At 47.2% G+C, this 24,761-nt stretch overlaps 1 protein-coding gene across 3 annotated transcripts in view; it reads left to right on the forward strand.

Annotated features, from left to right (window-relative positions):
• GRIK5 (glutamate ionotropic receptor kainate type subunit 5) overlaps nucleotides 1-24,761 on the forward strand; it is a 257,460-nt gene that overhangs the window by 135,123 nt on the left and 97,576 nt on the right. For all 3 annotated transcript variants that reach the window (XM_083162218.1, XM_083162220.1, XM_083162219.1), the window contains exon 3: nucleotides 9,797-9,961. In XM_083162218.1, the coding sequence (XP_083018344.1) occupies nucleotides 9,797-9,961 (165 nt within the window). The remainder of the gene's footprint in view (nucleotides 1-9,796; nucleotides 9,962-24,761) is intronic.

The raw sequence follows: 24,761 nt of genomic DNA on the forward strand, positions 1-24,761 counted from the left end.
CATGTTTTTTTAATACGCTGAGCTGTGTGGGTTTCTGTGAAGGTGGCTGCTTTCCATTAATAGAAGGGTGATATTCGGTAAGTAGATGCGGTCGCGATTGCCAGCTGCCCTTGTTACAGGCGTAATGAGAAGGTACCTTGAAGATATTTCTATAATTATGCTGCAACTGAGGAGGCTGCGCGGAAAGGTTATTACGAAGGTGGGGGTGTCTTTTATATGTTTTGTGTTCGCCCGATCCGCTCATAAATGCTGTAATAAAAAGACACACATTTAATACTATACAATTTGTGAGAATTAACATATCAAAAAATCCAGAACAAAGAAAAGTAATAAACCCTGAATACAGACAAGAGATGAAAAAGCTTCAAAGGATTCTTCAAGCCCCGCTCCCCCTTCCTCCTCAACATCCATCGCCGCTCTCTCCCCACTGAGCACAGGGCTAAATTGGGTCTGCGAAGAGTAACGAGGGACATGCCTCATTCATAAATAACCCTTCTGCCGTGGCACCTCCGTGATTTACAGTATCTGATGTGCTGGGACCTGCTCAATCAGTGACAGCAAGGCCGAGCGGTTAACTGGGCCCGGGAGTCTTCCCGTGTCCTTTATCCGGTATTAGCATGTTAGCTGCATGTGTGCTGGTTCTATAAATGCCATCTGAGGGGAACGTGGGTAATTGTCTCCTTGAGACCTTACATGTGTTTGAGTGATATGATTCTGGTTTGGGTAAAACTTGGCAGATGCTTATTTGGGAAGGGTCACCTTAACCTTCTGTCTCATATGTTATCATTATTTGCATCACGATTGCCTCAATGTACAGCTTTCAGTGATACGTTAATGCTTTATAAATAACGCAAAAACCTCTTGTGTGTGTAATTTCGTTATACTTTCCCACTGGGCCATGACGGGTAACCCACTGCTTCCCCACACGGCCATCATACTGTGCCTCATATTTAGGGGCGCCAACGGGTTGGCTATCGGAGACCAGAAGGAGGCGCGGTCACGTCCCGTGAGCAAAAAAAGACCTAACTTGTTCAGAAGGGCACCGGTGAGGGTGCTGGTGTGAGCGCACACCCGCAAAGGGAGAGAGTGGACAGGCTGCCGCTGCCTTTCTCCCCAGCTCAGCACTGAGTAATGTGTGCTGGGCTGGGGAGAGAGGATATGCTGCGGCAGCAGCTTACCCTCTCTACTCCCACTGCCTGTCTCTCTGCGGCGGGAGGAGGGAGCAGCACCTGGGCCCCTCCATCTGACCGGGGTAAAAAGTACCCTCTCTCCCCCTCTTGGCCCTAATGCTCAACATCAGATGTAGGTATCAGAGTCACACGTTGAGGTGTGTAGTGTGATCATATTTCTGTATCCAAAGGGCACATCAATTCAATTCTGTACTCCACTAGGAGGCTCCAGTCGGAGCACAGTGACATCACTAGCTCTCCCTTTTGTGCAGCAGCAGAACCAGGCAGCAAAAATACGAGCAAAACAGTATGCAGCTGGGGAGACACTGCGGGGCTGGCTGGAGGTATTCTGGGAATGGGGGAGTTATAAACAAATGGGTGTAAATGATGATTTCTGTTGCCATCCCTGCTACTATGAAATTAATGACGCTTAAGCGTTAGGGCCCCTATTCCCAGAGTGGCCCTGAAGCATTTTTCTTTTAATGAGTGAATTTTTCTACGAAATCAATGGTGTTTTTATAAGTGTGTGTTGTTAACATAAGGTTATTTTAGTGACAGAATGTCTGCATTGTATGGGTATAGCTCGTCACCAATAACACCATGACAACCAGGCTTCTAGAACAGCATAGCTGCTTTTACAGCTTCAATGAGCATCGCAAAGTACTGCAGGAGATGCTGGGAGTTGTAGTCTAGTTCTGTAAATAGCGTGAAGTGTGTATCCATTTGAAACTACAATTCCCAACAGCCTGCAGTACCTCTCTTTGGGCCAGATTCTCTAAGCTTCAAAAGTGATAAAATGTAGAGTGATAAACAGCCAGCCAATCAGCTCCTACCTGCCATGTCACAGACTGTGTTTGAAAAATGTCAGGTAGGAGCTGATTGGCTGGCTGTTTCCCTCTCTATTTTATCACTTTTGAAGCTTAGAGAATCTGGCCCTTTGTGACATTACTATAAAAGTTGAGAAGGAGCCTAGGACAAGGCAGCATAGGTGCCGATTCTGTGGGTGTTCAAGGGCCCGAGCACCCATGGAAATTGATGAGCACCCATGGGCTCGAGTCCCGCCGCTGGGCCGCCATATTAACTTGCTAATTTGCGGCTGCAGCACCCACATCGCCAGACCTGCTACCTGGGAAACAGTATACCGGGAAGTGTATTCTGTCCATGGAGTACGTGCACTGTGGGGGCATTTATGTACTTGCACTGTGGGGGCATTTATGTACCTGCACTGTGGGGGCATTTATGTACCTGCACTGTGGGGGCATTTATGTACCTGCACTGTGGGGGCATTTATGTACCTGCACTGTGGGGGCATTTATGTATCTGCACTGTGGGGGCAATTATGTACCTGCACTTTGGGGGCACTTATGTACCTGCACTGTGGGGGCATTTATGTATGTGGAACTCTGTTGCCGTAATTTGAATATTGGAGACAACTGTGCTCCATAATAATATATTGGTATTATTTTGTGGCCACACCCCTTCCTCATGAAGCCACTCCTCTATATTTTTGGCTTGAGCACCCACCAGCAAACACATAAATCGGCACGTATGCAAGGCGGTGTCTAATAAGGTCATCTTGCTGGTGCTGAGCCGTGTGTGCTGTCAGGTGTTCATTAAAGGGGGGGGGAGTTCTTTGAGGTGAATAATAAAATGGTGGTTCTGTGAGGCGATTATCGAAAAGGGGATGTCTGTGAGGTGAAAAAGGAAATGGTGGTCCTGTGAGGCGATTATTGAAAAGGGGATGTCTGTGAGGTGATTACTGAAGTGGGGTGCTGTTGGGTGATTATTAAAGGGGGGCTAGTGTTGTGAGATGTAGAAATTTGGACCTTGTTGGTTGTTGCCTTATTGTTGCTGGTTGCGAAGGGCTCCCCAAAGCAGTTCAAGCTTCAGTATCCCAAACGTGTGCCTGCCAGTGATCACACCCTCGCCGTTTTTACCGGCAGGCAAGCCGCGCGCTCACACGCACCGGTGTATAAGAGGATTATTACATGCAGACTAGCTGACCGCTTGTAATACTGTGTAAATGTCATATCCAAATTTGCCGCGACCATAGAGGAGACAGAGCTAGAGGACCTCCTACTGGGCCTATTGCGTCTGATTTACGTAACGTGGTCTCAGAATTGCTAAGAAGGCGAAGTCACCAGCAGACAGAAGTCACCAGCAGACAGAAGTCACCAGCAGACAGAGTGGTTGCACTGGCTGCTTGCGTTTAAGCAGCATAAAACCCCTTGGAAGGAACAAGAACCCCCCTGTAACAAGCATAAAACCCCTAGCAACGAGCATGAAAAACCTAGCAACGATGCAGTAGCATCCGCAGCCCCTCTTCGCCGCACATCGCCGGCTACCGCGTAGATAATTATCGCATATGCACTAATGATTATTATCGCAAAAGACAGCTCTTGCGTTAACCTAGTGGTGTCGACCTAGTTGCTGTCTATTCAATGATCTATACCCCTCCTGCCCAGGTGATCGCTGAAAGTGGTATAGGTATGGGAGACCTCACTTCGATGCCAGTGCTGTTATGGCAATTGGTGCATACAGATCTTGTTAGAAGTGAGCTTGCATTAAGGGGCCCATTTATCAATAATCACATTTACAATGCAATCTGGGTGGGATATTAGCATCCAAAATGCTTTGCATTGTTGAATCTGGCAGCATCGCATCCCCCATAGAAACCTATGGGGGATGTGGCTGCGGGTCGGGAATGGTGGGACTACTAATACTGTACCTAATATTCGCGGCTAACCCCCAAGAAACAGGGGTGTGGATCGTATTGTCGACAGCACTTAGGTCGACACCGTTGGGTCGACAGGTGTCTAGGTCGACATGGGTGAAGGTCGACAGGGGACAATGTCGACATGGGTTTAGGTCGACACAGCTTTACGTCGACACGGGTTAGGTCGACATGGTTCTTTACTGTTTTTGACCCGAATGTCGACACCGTCGACATGGACACAGTTGGAAGTCAACCGCAGCCCGTCGCAACACTCGCTACGCTTCGGGCACGGTGCCACCCTGCGCTCGGCACGCTATTTTATTCTCCCTCCATGCCCTAGTGGATGGTAGGGCATGAAATACCGCCTGTCGGCACATGTCAGCTCAAAAAACAGTAAAAAAAAAACACATGTTGACCTTCCAACCTGTCGATTTAAACCATGTCGACTTAACACTGTGTTGACCTAAACCCATGTCAACCTTGTCCCGTCGACCTTGACACCTGTCGACCTTCACCCATGTTGACCTAGACACCGGTTGACCTTCCCACATGTCAACCCAATGGTGTCGACCTAATGATTGTCGACCTAAGTGCTGTCGACAATACGACCGTATCCCAGAAACAGTTCATGCGCGGTATGGCTTTGGAGCAGACAGGAGCTGTCATCTAGCTCCTCTCCAATCTGTCCTCAATGCTGCAGCCAGGCTTATCTTCCTCTCCCGCCGCTCTAACTCTGCTACTCCCCTTCAACAAAATCTGCACTGGCTTCCATTCCCCTACAGAATCCTCTTCAAACACCTCACACTCACATACAGGGCCATCTCTAATTCCATTGCTCCATATATCTCTAACCTCATCTCCATTCATACACCCTCCCGCCCTCTACGGTCAGCTGACGACTGTCGTCTCTCCTCCACCCTGATCACTGCTTCCCATGCTAGAGTACAGGACTTTGCCCGTGCTGCACCCCTTCAGTGGAACGCACTCCCTCGCTCCATGAGACTCTCCCCGACCTTGCAAAGCTTCAAACGGGCACTGAAAACTCACCTATTCATCAAAGCGTACCCTTCCACTGCATAAACCAGCTGGTTCTCCGACCCCTTGCCTGTTTACATCCTGCTATCTAACCACCACCCCCTCGCTTGCACCTCTTGTAATCTGTCTGTCTCCCCTTCCTACTAGATTGTAAGCTCCTCCGAGTAGGGCCCTCTTCCCTCCTGTTGTCAAAGCCCTCTTCTCTTCACATTTCACTCACAGCTCTCCTATACTCCAACACTCAGTGACCATGTCCGCATACTCATCTCCATCATTGGCATCTAGCCTCTAGTTGTATGTTGATTGAGTCCTCACTACTTACATTTAAGCTGTAATGTGTATTGATCTGTGGCGCTCTTTATTTGTACTGTATTTTTGTTAGTTATTCAATGTTATGCCAAGCTTTGTCTCCCTGTATTGTTCCTTTGTACGGCGCTGCGAAACACTTGTGGCGCCTTATAAATAAAATTATAATAATAATAATAATCCGCTGCTGGGGCATACAGTATATTGTCATTCCAGTTAGCAACATCTGGTGTATAATGTGTTTTATTTCCTTTGTACTTTACCCCCCTTGGAAATAGATTGCTGAATTACTGACATGTACTTTGCAGATTGCACTGGAAGTTGCTGGTGCTCATCTGCTGTGCGTCTGGGCTCCTGACCTGCTGCAGAACGCGTCTCTCTCCGAGCATCAGACAATAACATTCTTGTTTATCCGTGTCCTTGCTGTTGTTCGGAGTCTTCGGCTAAAATGCCCATATTTGGCACAGATCAGCATACGTTTATTTGCCAATTAGATGTAGAAACCTGTTATTATAGTCCTTATTTATAGTAACTGTTGGGTGTCTGGTTGTCAGGCTAGACATTAACAATGGACGGAGGGACGGTTATATGCTGAAGGCCGATTTGTCCTTCTCACGTGACGTCACACGTTCATTTGCAGGCTTATATAACAATATGTCACATAGTGGTGTGTTCTCGCCTGTGTTGTGTGTGGCGTATTCCATTGTCATTCGTGATTTCTGTCAATCATGAACGGCACTGTCACTCCCACGTTATAGCACCTGTTATCCAACAGCTAGGGTATATTATTATTTATTTAGCACCTTCTAGAAGATAATAGATAGAATCGAATTGTTTGCTATGGGCAACATCTCATCTTAGTAAATTTACCCCAATGACACGCAATAAATGCATTCAACTATGTTATATTCATACTTGCCTACTTTCCGGGAGAAGCCTATCAGCAGAATTTCAGGGGTGGGGCCTGATGTAGACCTCATCAAGCCCCTCCCCCAGTATGGAAAATCCCTCGATTTGTAGGTCCCTGAGGAGGGGGTGGGGCTAATATAATGCTATTTGCATATTTAGCCCCTCCTCTGTGAAAATCTGCAAATCGCGGCAATTTAACGGTGCGGACAGGGAGATACGGGGTTAGGCGGACTCCGGGAGGATTGCTCACCTTTCCGGGGGGCTGGGAGGTAGACCTGATTTCCGTGACCCTCCCGGCCAATACGAGAGGGTAGGCAACCCTGGTTATATTCAGTGGCGGCTCCTACCTGTGAGGAGGGGGGTGGCTGCCGCTGGCCACACTGGTCCCAGCTGTTCCCCACCAGGTCTCTGCTGGTCCCTGATGTCAGGATGATTTACCGACGATGTATGACCGACGGTCATGTTACCGACACCCATTGACCGACAGTCAAAATACCGACATGGTCAATATACCGACATTCATTATACGGAAACGTTCAACTAACCGACTTGATCAAAATACCAACATTTAACATGTTGGCATGTGTTTCTATTTATTTTTGTGTCAACGTAGGTCGACATAGACACTGTCTATGTGTACCATGGCTCAGTGCGCTTGGCATATTCCCCTTCCCGGTCCCAGGGATGGTAAAATTTGGAAAAAGGTCTGTTTTAAGGAAAAAAATTGCCTGAAAACTCATGTCGACATGTTAAATGTCAGTATTTTGACTATGGGGGTTATTCTAGTTCATTCTTTCTGACAAAATCCTTCTTAGATGGACAAAACCATGTGCACTGCGGGTGGGGCAGATGTAACTTGTGCAGAGAGAATTAGATTTGGGTGGGGTTTTTCTTCAAAGTGAGATCTATATTGCAGTGTAAAATAAAGCAGTCAGTATTTTCTCTGCACAGAAACAAAATAACTCACCCAACTCTAATTCTCTCTGCACATGTTACATCTGCCCACCTGCAGTGCACATGATTTTGTCCATCTAAGAAGGATTTTGTCAGAAAGAATGAACTAGAATAAACCCCATCTGTCAACTGAATGTCGGTATATTGTCTGTGTCAGTATTTTGACTGTTGGTCAATGGGTGTCTGTGTAATGACCGCCGGCCAATCGTCTGCCAGTGAATTGACTACTCTCTGCCTATCGCAGCCCGGATTGGCAGTCCTGGAGGGAGGGGACACCTCCCAGTGGGACTGCCTGTCATGTGAGTGACTGTTCACTGACGCGGAGGAGGTGGCGTTGTTTAACATAGGGGGGTTACAGTCCTGCAGCCCGCAGGTAAAAGCCGCCACTGGTTACATGCCTTCCGCTGTGCTGGGCACACCTGAGAAATGAGAATGTACAAAGTCATTATGCTGTAACAGCTGCAGCACTGAAAGTAACTGAAACAGTATCTGCAGTAAGAGAATGTACTTCCTTGTATTAAGCAGAGGTTCAGCTGTACAAATCTCCTTCTGGGCATAACTGCAATTCATTGTGTTTGGCACTTTGTCACCCTGCATACATGGTGCGGCACATAATGCTGCGATGTATCAGTCTACACCAGTCTGGAGTGCGCATAGAGGTGCAACTAACCCTGTTACACCAATAGCGTGCTGCATGCAGTAGGCTCATATAGCATACATTGAGGAGGTATGAGCAGGGATGCTGGCACGCGTATGAAAATGTTGGGGCGTAGCCTAGCGGGGAGGGGGAGTGGCCTGTACTCGCTGCACTCCAGCAAGGCCACGCCCCCATTTTAGCTGCTGTTTGGGCATGTATAGATGTTGTGAGCATGCGCACAGCGTCTATTCAACGGTGAGAGGGGGGGGGGGGGACTCCCAACTGCCCCCCCCCCCCCACAGGACACTACCCCCCGGGCGGGAACGTCCCCAGAAAACTGGATTTCCCACGGAAAGGGGGACAGTTTGGAGGTATGCAAATTGTACTATTTATAGTTCTGCACTGTTGAGCAAACTGTGTCGGCTCCCTAGGTCAACATTGTCTAGGTCGACAGTGACTAGGACAACTGAAAATGGTCAACATTGACAGAAGGTCATTTGGGGCGCCTCCACACCCAGTCACGGGAAAAATACAAACAAGAAAATCCTGTGCTCCTGTCCCATCTCTCCACTTGCTTCCATACAGTGAATGGCTGTCATTACTCTGATTGGTGGATAGCGGCACACATTCACCAATCAGCATGCTGAGAGCCATTCACTGCCTGACTGCAGGCTGGGAGGCCGGAAGAGAATGGTGCCTGGTAGCTCTGGCTGTGTGTGATTCTCTCCTGCCTCCCAAGAAGCTCGAGAGGCAGATACCCACAACCCAATCTGCCCCCAGCTCGGAGGCCCCTAGAATTGGGGGCCCTTGGGCAGTTGTCTACTGAGCCCATACATTAGGATGGCACTGGCGACGGTAGGAGGTTAAGGTTCATGTGATAAAACACACATGTAGGGACCGGTGGCACCAACAGGGTTTTTGGTGGTCGTAGGTTGAGTTTCATCAAATAGTTTTGTGCCCATATCACAAGTCTAAATATTGAAAGGTATGCTGATATAATATATCAAATATATAGATGAATTAAATATATATGTATATATATATACAGTATAGCTATATACAGACATATTGATATTCAATTATTTATCTTAAACAGTGGAACTGGAAGCCAAGATCAAACTCTTTGGGGGGTATTCAACCTGGGGCCACGGCTGTCAAGCTTGCTCGACAGCCGTGACCCTGTCCCGTTCTCTGTCAGTTCGACCGAGAACTGCTTGTGAAGTCGGGCTCATTCTGCCGAGCTCCCCTGTTCAATGCTCTCAAGGAAGACAGCATTGAATAGGGCCCGGCGGCCATCTCCCCCGTCAGGAGATGGTCTCCGGTGATTGAATACCATCCATTATGTAGCAGTGGCACATGGTGATACAATCATAGCCCATGCAGTGAGGGGAGAGAGAGTGGGGGGGGGGGGCTTCCAGTTGCCCAGAATTCCCCCACAGAACAGCAAACTTGGATTGTGCCCCCATGCAGAAACTAAAACCTTCAGCTCAGGCGTGCTTGCCCTATTGCCACTTGCATCTTGCTGTCATCAATGGGCTGGCCATATTTACTTAATCTCCCAGAAGTTGTGGGAGCCTCCCGATTATTCAGGAAGCACCCCACACCCCCAAGATGTGCATGCGTATCTCCTGCATCTTTCTAGCATCCTGGTGAAGGGTGCAGAGTAAATCACCAGCAATTGCAGTACGCTGGGAGGGGGTGGGGCTAAAATAGTACAATTGAGTCATTTTAGCTCTGCCCCTCCCAGTAGCGGAAGTGGGGGCGGGGCTTGTAAAGGGCCAGCAATGGCTTTATTTACACGGACGTTTAGCGCATGTGTGGCTGATCCTACGCGCAGAAATTGCGATCTAGGGGCTTTGATGGAGGGCGCATAGGATGTAAGATACATGCGATTTGACAGTTTTCACACAATTTCTCCGCCTGATGCGTTGGAATCTGGGCTGGAATCGGGCAAAGTCTCATAGGTGTATGGCACGCTCAGCTGTTTATTGTCTCCTGCTCCTCATGTTTTTGGCTGTAATCTCTGTTTTACATATATCTAACAGTGATGATTTGTTTCTTTTTCCGTAGCTGCAATTCTCGACGATCAAACGGTTTGTGGTCGGGGAGAGAGGTTGGCGTTGGCACTTGCCCGTGAGCATATCAACAGCCACACGCAAGGAGCGTCCAGCGGTCGTGTGGAAGTGGAGATCTTCCAGCTGCAGAAAGACAGTCAGTACGAGACAACGGATACAAGTAAGTGCCTGATAATGTCCCTAAAGAGCCAAATGTGACTTTAATCCATATTTCAAACTAGCAGAGTGCTTGGCAATAGAAAAAAAAATGGGTGTTTTTTGGTGGTACGGTGTGGGACAGGGGTAATGCTTTTATATCCAATATTTGTAAAAAAGAATTAAAAAAATTCTGCAATATTCGTGTATCTTGCGTTAACTGTACACCAAGCCATGCTATAATGAATATAAAGAGACTTTTTGGCCCTTATTCTGGTTAATTTCGCAAAGGCAAATTTCTTTTCAAATGGACAAAACCAAGGGCCTTATTCTAGTTCACTCTTTCTGACTAAATCCTTCTTAGATGGACAAAACCATATGCACTGCAGGGGTCAGATGTAAAATGTGCAGAGAGAATTAGATTTGGGTGTTATTTTGTTTATGTGCAGGGTAAATACTGGCTGTTTTATTTTTACACTGCAATATAGATCTCACTTTGAAGTAACCCCCCCCCCCCCAAAATCTAATTCTCTCTGCACAAGTAACATCTGCCCCACCTGCAGTGCACATGGTTTTGTACATCTAAGAAGGATTTTGTCAGAAAGAATGAACTAAAATAAGGCACTGCAGGTGGGGCAGATGTGACATGTGCAGAGAGAATTAGATTTGGGTGGGGTTTTAGTTTAAAGTGAAATCTATAATGCAGAGTAAATATAAAGCAGTCAGTATTTTCCCTGCACAGAAACAAAATAACACCCAAATCTAACTCTCTCTGCACATGTTACATCAGCCCCCCCCCCCCCTGCAGTGTACATGGTTTTATGCATTTGAGAAGGAATTTGCCTTTGCGCGTGAACCAGAATAAGGGCCTTTATACTCAACATTTGGCACAGTTCTATTTCTGTTTAAGCAAGTATAAAATCCTCTGAGATGCTGCGATATATTTCTCTTTGAAGTAGTATATGGGAAACCAGATGGTGTTGCTGTGTGATTGTGTAGCGCTTGGGTTCCCCAGGGTTCCCGTTGTTGTGGCACTCTAGGCCGGGGCTAATGGAAGTGGCACGGATCCGATGCCTCCTTCCGTGGGCATACAGGAACGGCCTGCCTTTTGCCCGGTGGGAGTAGCAGGCAGGTCACTTTCGCAGGTCTTTCCTTATAAATAGAAGACAGATAAAAAGGGCGCCGGGAGCTTTTTTTTTTCTGCAGTAAACTGATTTATCGCGCAGCAAAACAGGAACCAGAGAACAATTCATTGTGATTGCCAAACAGGAGGAAAGTAAGCGCAGAACTGTTTCATTCACTCTTTACTATATTTACTGAGTCCGTTCCATGACTCCCCTGGGTATCGTACAGAAGAAAAAGCCTCTTTAAAACGTGCACTCCGGAAAGAGATATGAGAACCGGCCTCCGTCTGCTTAAAACCTAAAGCATGTGAAGTATTTCTTCTCTAGTGAGGGGTCGGAAAGGTCAACCGTGAAAAGCATTAGGTCGGTAATGGGAAGGTCGACAGTGAAAAGGGCTTCAAGAGTTTTTCACGGTTTTTGGTCCTGAATTTCGACAGTCATCATGAACACCGCATCAGTGCGCCGCGTCCCCTCACATGTCTCGCTGCGCTCGGCACACTGTTATATTCTCCTGTAGGGGATGGTAGGATATGAAATACCGCCTGCCGGCACAAGATGACTGAAAAAACCTGAAAAACTCATATTGACCTATTGACTGTCGACCTAATGCTTGTGTCAAGCTTCTGAACCTGTCGAACTTAGCCATACTGACCTACAGGTGGAGCGCCTCTCATCCAGCGCTGGGGCTCTCCAGAATCCCCCTGCTGGCGAGATGGCACTCCATCTGACTGGAACGTGCGAGTGTCCCACACACAGGCGTGTCCCAGTTTCTGGGTGGCGGGGAGATGTGCAGGGTTGGGGGGTGGAGCGGGGAGGTGGGGGCGAGTTGCGGGGACCGGCGGCGAGGCGGCTTGGACCGGCAGGGAGCTCAGATGTAAGGGGACACGCGCGCACGAGACGCGCCCCCTTCTTGCGGCTGGCAGGGCTGGCGATCCAACTGCCGGACCCCCGCTGGATGGAGTGCGTCATTTCCCTTTAAATACAGGATGATGTTCTGTAATCAGTAGGAGCAGGCACCTAGGTTAACACAATGAGGTCAATTTACTAAGATGGGAGTTCGATAGTAGCTGGGATGTTGCCCACAGCAACCAATCAGATTCTTATTATTTATTTATTATCTAGAAGATAATAGATAGAATCTGATTGGTTGCTATGGGCAACTTCCCATTTTCAATAGAACTCCCATTAGTATATTTACCTGACTCCTCAAATGCCATCGCATCCCCATTGAGTAAAGTTACTGTAACTAGACAATTCCTCACCTAAACCTAGTGTTCTAGTAACCGAGACTCTTTGACACATTGCTGAACGTTTAAATAAAGTTGTAACGATGTATACAGAAAAAAAAAAATACACAACTCTACCAAATAATAAAAAAAATGTGTTGGAACTAAAATGGAATAAACGCAGCAACTGCAGAACCGGCGGAGCCAGTGACCTAGGGAATGACTAGAAGAATTTGGATGATTTCTCAGCAGCAGGCAGATTCCCAGAAAATGACAATTGGCAATATTGTTTCATTGCTTTTTTTAAAGACATTTGCTTTTCTGTCCAAAAATGTCCTCCCTCTGTGACACACAGTAGCTGGAATCAGTCAGGCTTGCACAAGTTTTTTCACACTTGGATCCCGCTGTGAACCAAACAGGTGCCGCTGTGTATGCAGGTGCCGCTTTAGTCCTCTCCATTGCCTTAGGGGGGGTTAGAATCTGGCATTGTTCCAGTCCTCTGCCCTTGCACAGGTCTCCGGGAACATGGCCCATTTTCTGAGTGATTTCTGTCTCACAGAGCTCTGGCCATGCACCCATAACGGCAAAATGGGGCGGGGCATCGCAGAAGTGACATAAGTGTAACGCATCTCCTGGTTTAATTCTACTGGTTAAAAACACAGATAGGCGCAGATACAGATGGAGCCCCTCTCAGTCAGCTCCAGCGGCCAGAATGTCCCCGCAGGCGGAGAGGGACTCCATTAGCCTGGCACACTTGAACGTCTCACATGAGCGCGTGTCCCAGTCCCTCGGCGGCTTGGTGGCAGAACCCTACCCATCTCCACTTCAGGGAGATGGCTAGGGGGGGGGGAGGCGGGGAGGGGAGGGGGGGGGGGGGGCAGAGTCCTGCCCAACGGGCAACATAGGATGCTGAAATGTTCCTCCGGCCGAAAACAGGGATCAAAGCGACCAACAATGTAACTCCTGGTGGGCTGATAAACCCCAGAACAAGTGGAAACTAATTATCCCTGGTCAGGCGTTAACAAGGGCAGCATCAATGCTAATCCTGCTTTCCTACCACTGTCTCTGTGCATGACCTTTATGACTGATAATTATCACTATACAAACCAAAGGTTCTATAATACAGTAAGGGATGCGTGAGGCTGGAAGGAAAACAGGAAAACATGCATTGGTTATTTAATTCCTGTATAAAAAGCTGCTTTCTGGTCCATGCTGGCAGTAATTGGGAACAGGCTCGCCCAGCATTCATACAGCAGCTGGAAGCATCATTGCCAAGTGCCCCTAATTACCAGGGATTAGTCACAGATCTTAAGGATTTGTCCCTGGATTTTATCCTCTCAGTTGATGTCCATATTTATTAACATCGACCAAATGTACAAGATAATTCTTATTTTCCCACAAGCAATGCAGCTTTCAGGATCTGATTTCCTTCTGTGGGATTTCTGAGGTAATATCTTGTAAAGGTGAGAATAGGCAATAAGAAAATAGCGTTATGAACATGTTTAGTAAATAGGTGCCAATGGGGGGCCTGAATAACCCCAATGGGGGTTATTCAGGCCTGCTCACTGGGCTGCTTATTTGCAGAGTCCTGCGATCAGATGTAAGCCGCCCTGAGTGACATCGTGCCCTATGCAAGCCCAGGACTTACTCGTGGCTGAGATAGAAACAGGCTGTTCGGGACCAGAGATGACGTCGCACACAGTATCTTCCCTGAAAACGAATGGGCACGTCTGCTTTTTCCCTGACACGCATGCTCATGGCCAGTGATATAAAAAGTAGCAGGATTTTATCACAGGACGGCCTTGCGCATGCGCACCACAAGCCGTACACATTCGCAGTCTATCGGTAATCATTAAACATTGGCAAAAAGTCAACACCTGAAAAGATCAATGTGGAGTCTTCATGATTGTTTTGATTGCTTTGGTCTTCTTTACCTTCCACGTAGACTTTTGATTGGGAAAGTGCGCCGAGTATGGCAGCAGTGGAGCGCGGCACCTGGCCTGAAGCATGGCAAGCGAAGCAAGCCCTGCAAGGGTAGGCGCTACACTTTTTTAAGATCCACATGCTCAGGTGTCGACATTGACACCCAAAAAACTAACGTTGAAATTTTCATGTGTTGAACTTCCCCATGTCGACCTCTTGCTTGTGTTTACCTTTGTCAATGTCGACCTAGCGCATGTTGAAATTTTGGATTCAATATATTGACTGTTGACCCTTTGATCCAAACCCCTCAAGGCTTAGTACCCAAAGTCTCATGGCTGGCAGTGGCACAAGCAGGGGGGGTTTCTGGTTGCACAGAACCCCCCCCCCCCCCCTCACTGACTGGTCAACTTTTATTTACCATCATCTGGCGACCTCTTGCAGCGGCTGCTACTTCTGAGTGCCCGATGGCTCCTCAGTGCTGAATAGAGCACTGTGCTTTGCAAAGCACAGCAGACGGCAAAGAGGAGCACCAGGCACTGACCAGAGGGACCTCAATCCAGCCCGGGACCTCATTCCAGGGTGCCGCCCGCATATGTAATGCGCGGGGGGGGGCAGTTCCGCCCGCGGATGTAATGCGGGGGTTGGGCGCGGTGCCTGTAATGTATACTCACAGGGGACGGAGGAGGGGGGGTGCAATGCTGCTGCTGCCAGTGCCGCTATCTGTCACACAGTGTGACAGACGGTGCGGGCAGTAACACTGCAGACCGGGCGGAGCCATGAGCCGACACTCAAGAGCTCCACAAAGCACCATGGGAGGAGCTTTGCGCGGCCGGGCTTCTGCAGCAGCCGGACCACCACCATTTTGGATTAGGGCAAAATGATGGAGCCGCGGCCGCTAACCGCTGAGACTGCGGTCACTCTGTCCTCGGCCCAGCCAGGGAGGGAGAGTGGCCTGGCCAGCCCAATTCTAATGTTTTATGGTCCGGCCCATCGGGAAATGTCCGGGTTTCCCGGTGGGCCAATCCGCCCCTGGCTGCCGCCACCACTTTGAGAGTGAGATGACTCAGAGAGTGAGACACTCTGGGAGATAGCTGCGGACCTGCTCTTTCAAATGTACATCACATTTCCGAACTGTACCTCAGCTCCCACCCCCCCCCCCTCCCCTGCTAGCTGCACTTGGTATCACCCATCCCTTACATTCATAGCAGGACAGACCATTCTCAGGCCTGCATGGGGAGGATGTGACGGAACTGAGTCAGTCAGCTTGTCACAGGAACAAGCTGCTGACCACATGCATCCATTTCTGCAGGAAGGGGATCAGATCCTGCCCTGTAGGTCCCCTCCTATCATTGACCTAGCTGCTGGGCCCAGCGGGGAGGACTACTGCAGTACAGAAAGCAGTGTGAGAACAGGGAGCAGCAGGTGAGATGCTCTGCATGCTGCAATGTACTGTATTGTGTAACAGGGAGATACTCTGTAGTATACAGTATATGTAATATATATAATCACATGAGGAGTGTAGGATCTGCTGACACTATTTTTTTTATAGCACATGGGGAGGGTCTTCTGTCATTAGGGTTACCGGACTATACAATGTCCATGAACCGCGGCGTCGCCGCCACTTGGAGGGTGAGAGATAGCCGTGGACCTGCTAGCCCTCAAACATCACAATGGACCAGAGAGTAGCTGGCAGGAAGAAGAGACAGGAGCCTTACCATGAAGTGGGAGATTGTGAGCTTAGAAAGTGCAGTACTTTTTTTTATTATGTTTATGTATTTATTTATTATATGTTTAACCTTTTCCTGACCACTCTTATTTAAATGTTTGAAAGAGCCTATACTATAGACCAGTGGTCTCCAACCTTTTTTGGGTCGGGAGCTACTCGCGACAAAATAAACCGCCCGAAGAGCTACTAAAGTAAAAAATGTTAAAAAATCTGCATAATATAAAAAAAAACACACTGCAATGCCCCAGACATAATATGGCACACACTGCAATGTCCAATATGTCACAAACATACCTTCCAACACTGTAGGTGGAGGAGAAGAGACATCTGCGCGTGCCGTGGAACTCCTGCGAGGCTACATCCCCCATTTTTTCCGCTATGGGGGCATGGTCAGCTCTCTAACAGCTGTAGCCACATGGGGTGCGGCCATGAAAAATGGGGGTGTGGTACACATATGCCCTCAATAGTGCAGTGCCAGATACACATGACCCCAATAGTGCAGTCCGTGATACCCATTATAAATATGCCCCGCACCGTGATGCTCCATTATACATATGCCACACACACAATGCCCATTATACATATGCCCAACAACGTGATACTCCGTTATACAAATGCCCCACACCGTGATGCTCCATTATACATATGCCACACACCGTGATGCTCCATTATACATATGCCACACCGTGATGCTCCATTATACACATGCCACACACCGTGAGGCACCATTATACATATGCCACACAGCACACACCGTGATGACGATTATGCCTATGACCCACAAAGTGAAGCTCCTTTATACATATGCCCCACACATTGATGCTCATTAAACATATGCCCCACAAATGATGCTCATTAAACATATGCCCCACAAATGATGCTCATTAAACATATGCCCCACAAATGATGCCCATTAAACATATGCCCCACAAATGATGCCCATTAAACATATGCCCCACAAATGATGCCCATTAAACATATGCCCCACAAATGATGCCCATTAAACATATGCCCCACAAATGATGCCCATTAAACATATGCCCCACAAATGATGCCCATTAAACATATGCCCCACAAATGATGCCCATTAAACATATGCCCCACAAATGATGCCCATTAAACATATGCCCCACACATTGATGCTCATTAAACATATGCCACACAAATGATGCCCACACGGAATACCGTCCCCTCGCGGGGCTCGCTTCGCTCGCCACGCTTCGGGCTCGGTGGCTCGCTACGCTCGCCACAGGTTTATATCCAACTCCATGCCCACTTGGATAGTAGGGGTATGAAAAGGACCCCTTTTTCCAATTGAATTCCATGTTAAAATGGACTCAGTCCATTTTAACATTGATTCCTATGGAAAAATCGGGTCATCGCATCCGATGGTCGCATGCGATGCGATATCGCATCGCATCGCATCTGATTGTATGCCTTAACTTAAGGCATACAATCAAAAAATCGGGCGTCCAGATAACTCACAAGTACCTACTTTTCTTTTACCCATCGGATCGAAACCCTGGGATCTAATCCCTTGGAACAGACTCCACCCCCTCAACAGGTCCCACCTCCATGAGGAATACCGTCCCCTCGCGGGGCTCGCTTCGCTCGCCACGCTTCGGGCTCGGTGGCTCGCTACGCTCGCCACAGGTTTATATCCAACTCCATGCCCACTTGGATAGTAGGGGTATGAAAAGGACCCCTTTTTCCAATTGAATTCCATGTTAAAATGGACTCAGTCCATTTTAACATTGATTCCTATGGAAAAATCGGGTCATCGCATCCGATGGTCGCATGCGATGCGATATCGCATCGCATCGCATCTGATTGTATGCCTTAACTTAAGGCATACAATCAAAAAATCGGGCGTCCAGATAACTCACAAGTACCTACTTTTCTTTTACCCATCGGATCGAAACCCTGGGATCTAATCCCTTGGAACAGACTCCACCCCCTCAACAGGTCCCACCTCCATGAGGGCTGCTTCCAGAAATTTCCCAGGCTGGTTTCCATCCCAATCCAACCCTGATTGTGGGGCTGCACAGGGTTTCAGTAAGCCTGTACCCCTCTGGGTTCCTCCAGGCAGGTTGACTGCTCCCAATAAAACTTTTGTTAAGGAACTAAACAATTGAGTGTTGCACCCTGTCCAATTTTTCCGTGTCGGAAGGGAGATTTAGAATGAATGTCATGCCATTTTGACTGGAAACCATGGCGTTGTAAATGAATAATATGCTCCATTAGTATGAGTGATCCAACCCGCAGTTTCCAGAGAATCAGGAAATTGTGCACGCGCAGGACCCGTTTACATTGCAGTTTTAGTAATCACAAATGCAGGCATGGCGTGAGATGTAGGAAGGAGGTGAGATACAGGTAGCGGGTAATACGTAGGCAGGGGGTGGTGTGCAGGCAGAGGGTGGTATGTAGGCAGAAGGTGGTGTGTAGACAGGGGGTGGGATATAGTAAAGAGGTGAGATAAAGGTAGGAGGTGGTACGTAGGCAGAAGGTGGTGTGCAGGCAGAGGATGGTGTGCAGACAGGGGGTGGGATATAGTAAAGAGGTGAGATAAAGGAAGGAGGTGGTACGTAGGCAGGGGGTGGTGTGCTGGCAGAGGGTGGTATGTAGGCGGGGGGTGGTGTGCAGGCAGAGGATGGTGTGCAGGCAGATGGTGGTGTGCAGACAGGGGGTGGAATATAGTAAAAAGGTGAGATACAGGTAGGAGGTGGTACGCAGGCAGAGGGTGGTATGTAGGCGGGGGGTGGTGGGCAGTTTGCAACCAGAGGGTGGTATGCAGACAGAGGATGGTATGCAGACACATGGCGTTATGCAGGCAGGAGGTGGTGTGCAGGCAGGGGAGCGGTTTGCAGGCAGAGGGAGGTATGCAGATAAGGGGTGGTATGCAGGCAGGGGGTGGTATTCAGGCAGGATGTGGTATTCAGTCAGGGGGAGGTATGCAGGCAGGGGGTGGTATGCAGGCAGGGGGTGGTATTCAGTCAGGGAGAGGTATTCAGGCAGGGGGTGGTATGCAGGCAGGGGGTGGTATGCAGGCAGACAGTTTTATGGAGGTAGGGGGTGGTATGCAGGCAGATGGTGGTATTCAGGCAGGATGTGGTATGCAGTCAGGGGGAGGTATGCAGGCAGGGGGTGGTATTCAGGCAGGGGGTGGTATGCAGGCAGGGGGTGGTATGCAGGCAGACAGTTTTATGGAGGTAGGGGGTGGTATGCAGGCAGGGGGTGGTATTCAGGCAGGATGTGGTATTCAGTCAGGGGGAGGTATGCAGGCAGGGGGTGGTATTCAGTCAGGGAGAGGTATTCAGGCAGGGGGTGGTATGCAGGCAGGGGGTGGTATGCAGGCAGACAGTTTTATGGAGGTAGGGGGTGGTATGCAGGCAGATGGTGGTATTCAGGCAGGATGTGGTATGCAGGCAGACAGTTTTATGGAGGTAGGGGGTGGTATGCAGGCAGATGGTGGTATTCAGGTAGGATGTGGTATGCAGGCAGGTGGTGGGATGCAGGCAGGAGGTGGGATGCAGGTAGGGGGTGGTATGCAGCAGGTAGGGGGTGGTATGCAAGCAGAGGAGCGGTTTGCAGGCAGAGGGTGGTATGCAGGCATTTAAGCTGTTCTGAAGCCCCATCTATCATGTCCAACATAACATCACAGGTGACTGCAGTAGGGAGGGAGTAAAATGGGAACTTTGGGAGGAGAGCATTGTTGTACTTGCTGGAAGGGGTCATATATGAGAGTCTATCACAGCTGGAATAAGACCAAACATATGTGAAATAAACATGCCTGTCATTTCCACTTATTGCAATACATTTCATTTGCTTTAATGTAATTAAAATCTAACATGCAACAGCAGACTCTAATTCTGACCACTATTAACCCCTTCCTGACAGAGCCAGTTTTTGCGTTCCTGACAGAGCCCTTTTTTTCAAATCTGACATGTCTCACTTAAGTGGGGATAACTTTTTTTTGCTTTTACTTATCCCAGTGATTTTGAGATAGTTTTTTCGTGACACATTGTACTTCAAATTAGTGGTAAATTTGGGTCGATACAGTCTGTGTTTTTTTGTGAAAAATACCAAAATATCGTGAAAAAATGGAAAATTTAGCGATTTGCAAAATGTTAAATTTTCTGCTTGTGAGACAAATAATCTTACCACTCAAAATAGTGAATAACTAACATAGGCCATATGTCTACTTTATGTTGACATCATTATTTCAACTTCCTTTTAATTTTTTGGGACACTAGGAGGCTTACAATATGAATAGCAAATTCTCAAATTTTCAAGAAAATTTCAAACACTGATTTTTTTAGGGACCAGTTCAGTTCTGATGTAACTTTGAGGGACTTGTATGTGAGACACCCCCATAAATGATGCCATTTCAAAAACTGCACCCCTCACAGTATTCAAAACAGCATTTTGGAAGTTTGTTAACCCTTTAGGTGTTTCACAGGAATTAAAACAAAGTGTAGGTGAAATTTCAAAATTTCTTTTTTTTTGCAGATTTGCAATTTTAATACATTTTTATAAGGAACACAGTACATTTTACTAGAGAAATGTGACTAAAAATTGATTCCCCCAATTCTTTTGTTTTCATAAATATCCTATATGTGGCCCTAGTGTGCACGGTGACCAAACCACAGGCTTCATAATAGAAGGAGCACCTACTTGATTTTGGAGCCTCCTTTTTATGAGATTATTTTTTAGGCACCATGTAGGTTTCAAGGCACCATAAGATGCTAAAAGTTAGGAACCCCCCCACAAGTGACCCCATTTTGCAAACTACACCCCTCAGGGAATTCATCTAGGGGTATAGTGTACATTTCAAACCCCCAGGGGTTTCACCAATTGTGGTACAACTGGGCAGTGAAAATGAAAAATTATTTTTTTTACACAAAAATGCAGTTCTGGCTCCAAATTTGTCATTTTCAGAAGGTATGAAGGAGACAAAGCACCCCAAAATCTGTGCCCCAATTTCTCCCGAGTACGGCAATGCCTCACATGTGACCAAAAAATACCAGTTGGGTGCATGGCAGGACTCAGAAGGGAAGGAGTGATTTTTGGATTTTGCAGCTCAGATTCTGGTGGAATTTTGGTGGGTGCTATGTCGCATTAGCAAGACCCCCCAAGCACCAATACAGTGGAACCCCCCCACAAGTCACCCCATTTTGCAAACTACACCCCTCAGGGAATTCATCTAGGGGTATAGTGTACATTTCAAACCCCCAGGGGTTTCACCAATTTTGATACAAGTGGGCAGTGAAAATGAAAAATTACATTTTTTTACACAAAAATGCAGTTCTGGCTCAAAATTTTTCATTTTCAGAAGGTATGAAGGAGAAAAAGCACCCCAAAATCTGTGCCCCAATTTCTCCCGAGTACGGCAATGCCTCACATGTGACCAAAAAATACCAGTTGGGTGCATGGCAGGACTCAGAAGGGAAGGAGTGATTTTTGGATTTTGCAGCACAGATTCTGGTGGAATGAATGGTGGGTGCTATGTTGCACCAATACAGTGGAACCCCCCCACAAGTCACCCCATTTTGCAAAGTACACCCCTCAGGGAATTCATCTAGGGGTATAGTGTACATTTCAAACCCCCAGGGGTTTCACCAATTTTGATACAAGTGGGCAGTGAAAATGAAAAATTACATTTTTTTACACAAAAATGCAGTTCTGGCTCAAAATTTTTCATTTTCAGAAGGTATGAAGGAGAAAAAGCACCCCAAAATATGTGCCCCAATTTCTCCCGAGTACGGCAATGCCTCACATGTGACCAAAAAATACCAGTTGGGTGCATGGCAGGACTCAGAAGGGAAGGAGTGATTTTTGGATTTTGCGGCTCAGATTCTGGTGGAATTTTGGTGGGTGCTATGTCGCATTAGCAAGACCCCCCAAGCACCAATACAGTGGAACCCCCCCACAAGTCACCCCATTTTGAAAACTACACCCCTCAGGGAATTCATCTAGGGGTATAGTGTACATTTCAAACCCCCAGGGGTTTCACCAATTTTGATACAAGTGGGCAGTGAAAATGAAAAATTACATTTTTTTACACAAAAATGCAGTTCTGGCTCAAAATTTTTCATTTTCAGAAGGTATGAAGGAGAAAAAGCACCCCAAAATCTGTGCCCCAATTTCTCCCGAGTACGGCAATGCCTCACATGTGACCAAAAAATACCAGTTGGGTGCATGGCAGGACTCAGAAGGGAAGGAGTGATTTTTGGATTTTGCAGCACATATTCTGGTGGAATGAATGGTGGGTGCTATGTTGCACCAATACAGTGGAACCCCCCCACAAGTCACCCCATTTTGCAAAGTACACCCCTCAGGGAATTCATCTAGGGGTATAGTGTACATTTCAAACCCCCAGGGGTTTCACCAATTTTGATACAAGTGGGCAGTGAAAATGAAAAATTACATTTTTTTACACAAAAATGCAGTTCTGGCTCAAAATTTTTCATTTTCAGAAGGTATGAAGGAGAAAAAGCACCCCAAAATATGTGCCCCAATTTCTCCCGAGTACGGCAATGCCTCACATGTGACCAAAAAATACCAGTTGGGTGCATGGCAGGACTCAGAACGGAAGGAGTGATTTTTGGATTTTGCGGCTCAGATTCTGGTGGAATTTTGGTGGGTGCTATGTCGCATTAGCAAGACCCCCCAAGCACCAATACAGTGGAACCCCCCCACAAGTGACCCCATTTTGCAAACTACACCCCTCAGGGAATTCATCTAGGGGTATAGTGTACATTTCAAACCCCCAGGGGTTTCACCAATTTTGATACAAGTGGGCAGTGAAAATGAAAAATTACATTTTTTTACACAAAAATGCAGTTCTGGCTCAAAATTTTTCATTTTCAGAAGGTATGAAGGAGAAAAAGCACCCCAAAATCTGTGCCCCAATTTCTCCCGAGTACGGCAATGCCTCACATGTGACCAAAAAATACCAGTTGGGTGCATGGCAGGACTCAGAAGGGAAGGAGTGATTTTTGGATTTTGCAGCACATATTCTGGTGGAATGAATGGTGGGTGCTATGTTGCACCAATACAGTGGAACCCCCCCACAAGTCACCCCATTTTGCAAAGTACACCCCTCAGGGAATTCATCTAGGGGTATAGTGTACATTTCAAACCCCCAGGGGTTTCACCAATTTTGATACAAGTGGGCAGTGAAAATGAAAAATTACATTTTTTTACACAAAAATGCAGTTCTGGCTCAAAATTTTTCATTTTCAGAAGGTATGAAGGAGAAAAAGCACCCCAAAATATGTGCCCCAATTTCTCCCGAGTACGGCAATGCCTCACATGTGACCAAAAAATACCAGTTGGGTGCATGGCAGGACTCAGAACGGAAGGAGTGATTTTTGGATTTTGCGGCTCAGATTCTGGTGGAATTTTGGTGGGTGCTATGTCGCATTAGCAAGACCCCCCAAGCACCAATACAGTGGAACCCCCCCACAAGTGACCCCATTTTGCAAACTACACCCCTCAGGGAATTCATCTAGGGGTATAGTGTACATTTCAAACCCCCAGGGGTTTCACCAATTTTGATACAAGTGGGCAGTGAACATGAAAAATTACATTTTTTACACAAAAATGCAGTTCTGGCTCAAAATTTTTCATTTTCAGAAGGTATGAAGGAGAAAAAGCACCCCAAAATCTGTGCCCCAATTTCTCCCGAGTACGGCAATGCCTCACATGTGACCAAAAAATACCAGTTGGGTGCATGGCAGGACTCAAAAGGGAAGGAGTGATTTTTGGATTTTGCAGCTCAGATTCTGGTGGAATTTTGGTGGGTGCTATGTCGCATTAGCAAGACCCCCCAAGCACCAATACAGTGGAACCCCCCCACAAGTGACCCCATTTTGCAAACTACACCCCTCAGGGAATTCATCTAGGGGTATAGTGTAGATTTCAAACCCCCAGGGGTTTCACCAATTTTGATACAAGTGGGCAGTGAACATGAAAAATTACATTTTTTACACAAAAATGCAGTTCTGGCTCAAAATTTTTCATTTTCAGAAGGTATGAAGGAGAAAAAGCACCCCAAAATCTGTGCCCCAATTTCTCCCGAGTACGGCAATGCCTCACATGTGACCAAAAAATACCAGTTGGGTGCATGGCAGGACTCAGAAGGGAAGGAGTGATTTTTGGATTTTGCAGCACAGATTCTGGTGGAATGAATGGTGGGTGCTATGTTGCACCAATACAGTGGAACCCCCCCACAAGTCACCCCATTTTGCAAAGTACACCCCTCAGGGAATTCATCTAGGGGTATAGTGTACATTTCAAACCCCCAGGGGTTTCACCAATTTTGATACAAGTGGGCAGTGAAAATGAAAAATTACATTTTTTTACACAAAAATGCAGTTCTGGCTCAAAATTTTTCATTTTCAGAAGGTATGAAGGAGAAAAAGCACCCCAAAATATGTGCCCCAATTTCTCCCGAGTACGGCAATGCCTCACATGTGACCAAAAAATACCAGTTGGGTGCATGGCAGGACTCAGAACGGAAGGAGTGATTTTTGGATTTTGCGGCTCAGATTCTGGTGGAATTTTGGTGGGTGCTATGTCGCATTAGCAAGACCCCCCAAGCACCAATACAGTGGAACCCCCCCACAAGTGACCCCATTTTGCAAACTACACCCCTCAGGGAATTCATCTAGGGGTATAGTGTACATTTCAAACCCCCAGGGGTTTCACCAATTTTGATACAAGTGGGCAGTGAACATGAAAAATTACATTTTTTACACAAAAATGCAGTTCTGGCTCAAAATTTTTCATTTTCAGAAGGTATGAAGGAGAAAAAGCACCCCA

Source organism: Crinia signifera, chromosome 19 (assembly GCF_055691185.1).
Source record: "Crinia signifera chromosome 19, ASM5569118v1, whole genome shotgun sequence".
In the NCBI taxonomy this organism is placed as follows: domain Eukaryota; kingdom Metazoa; phylum Chordata; class Amphibia; order Anura; family Myobatrachidae; genus Crinia; species Crinia signifera.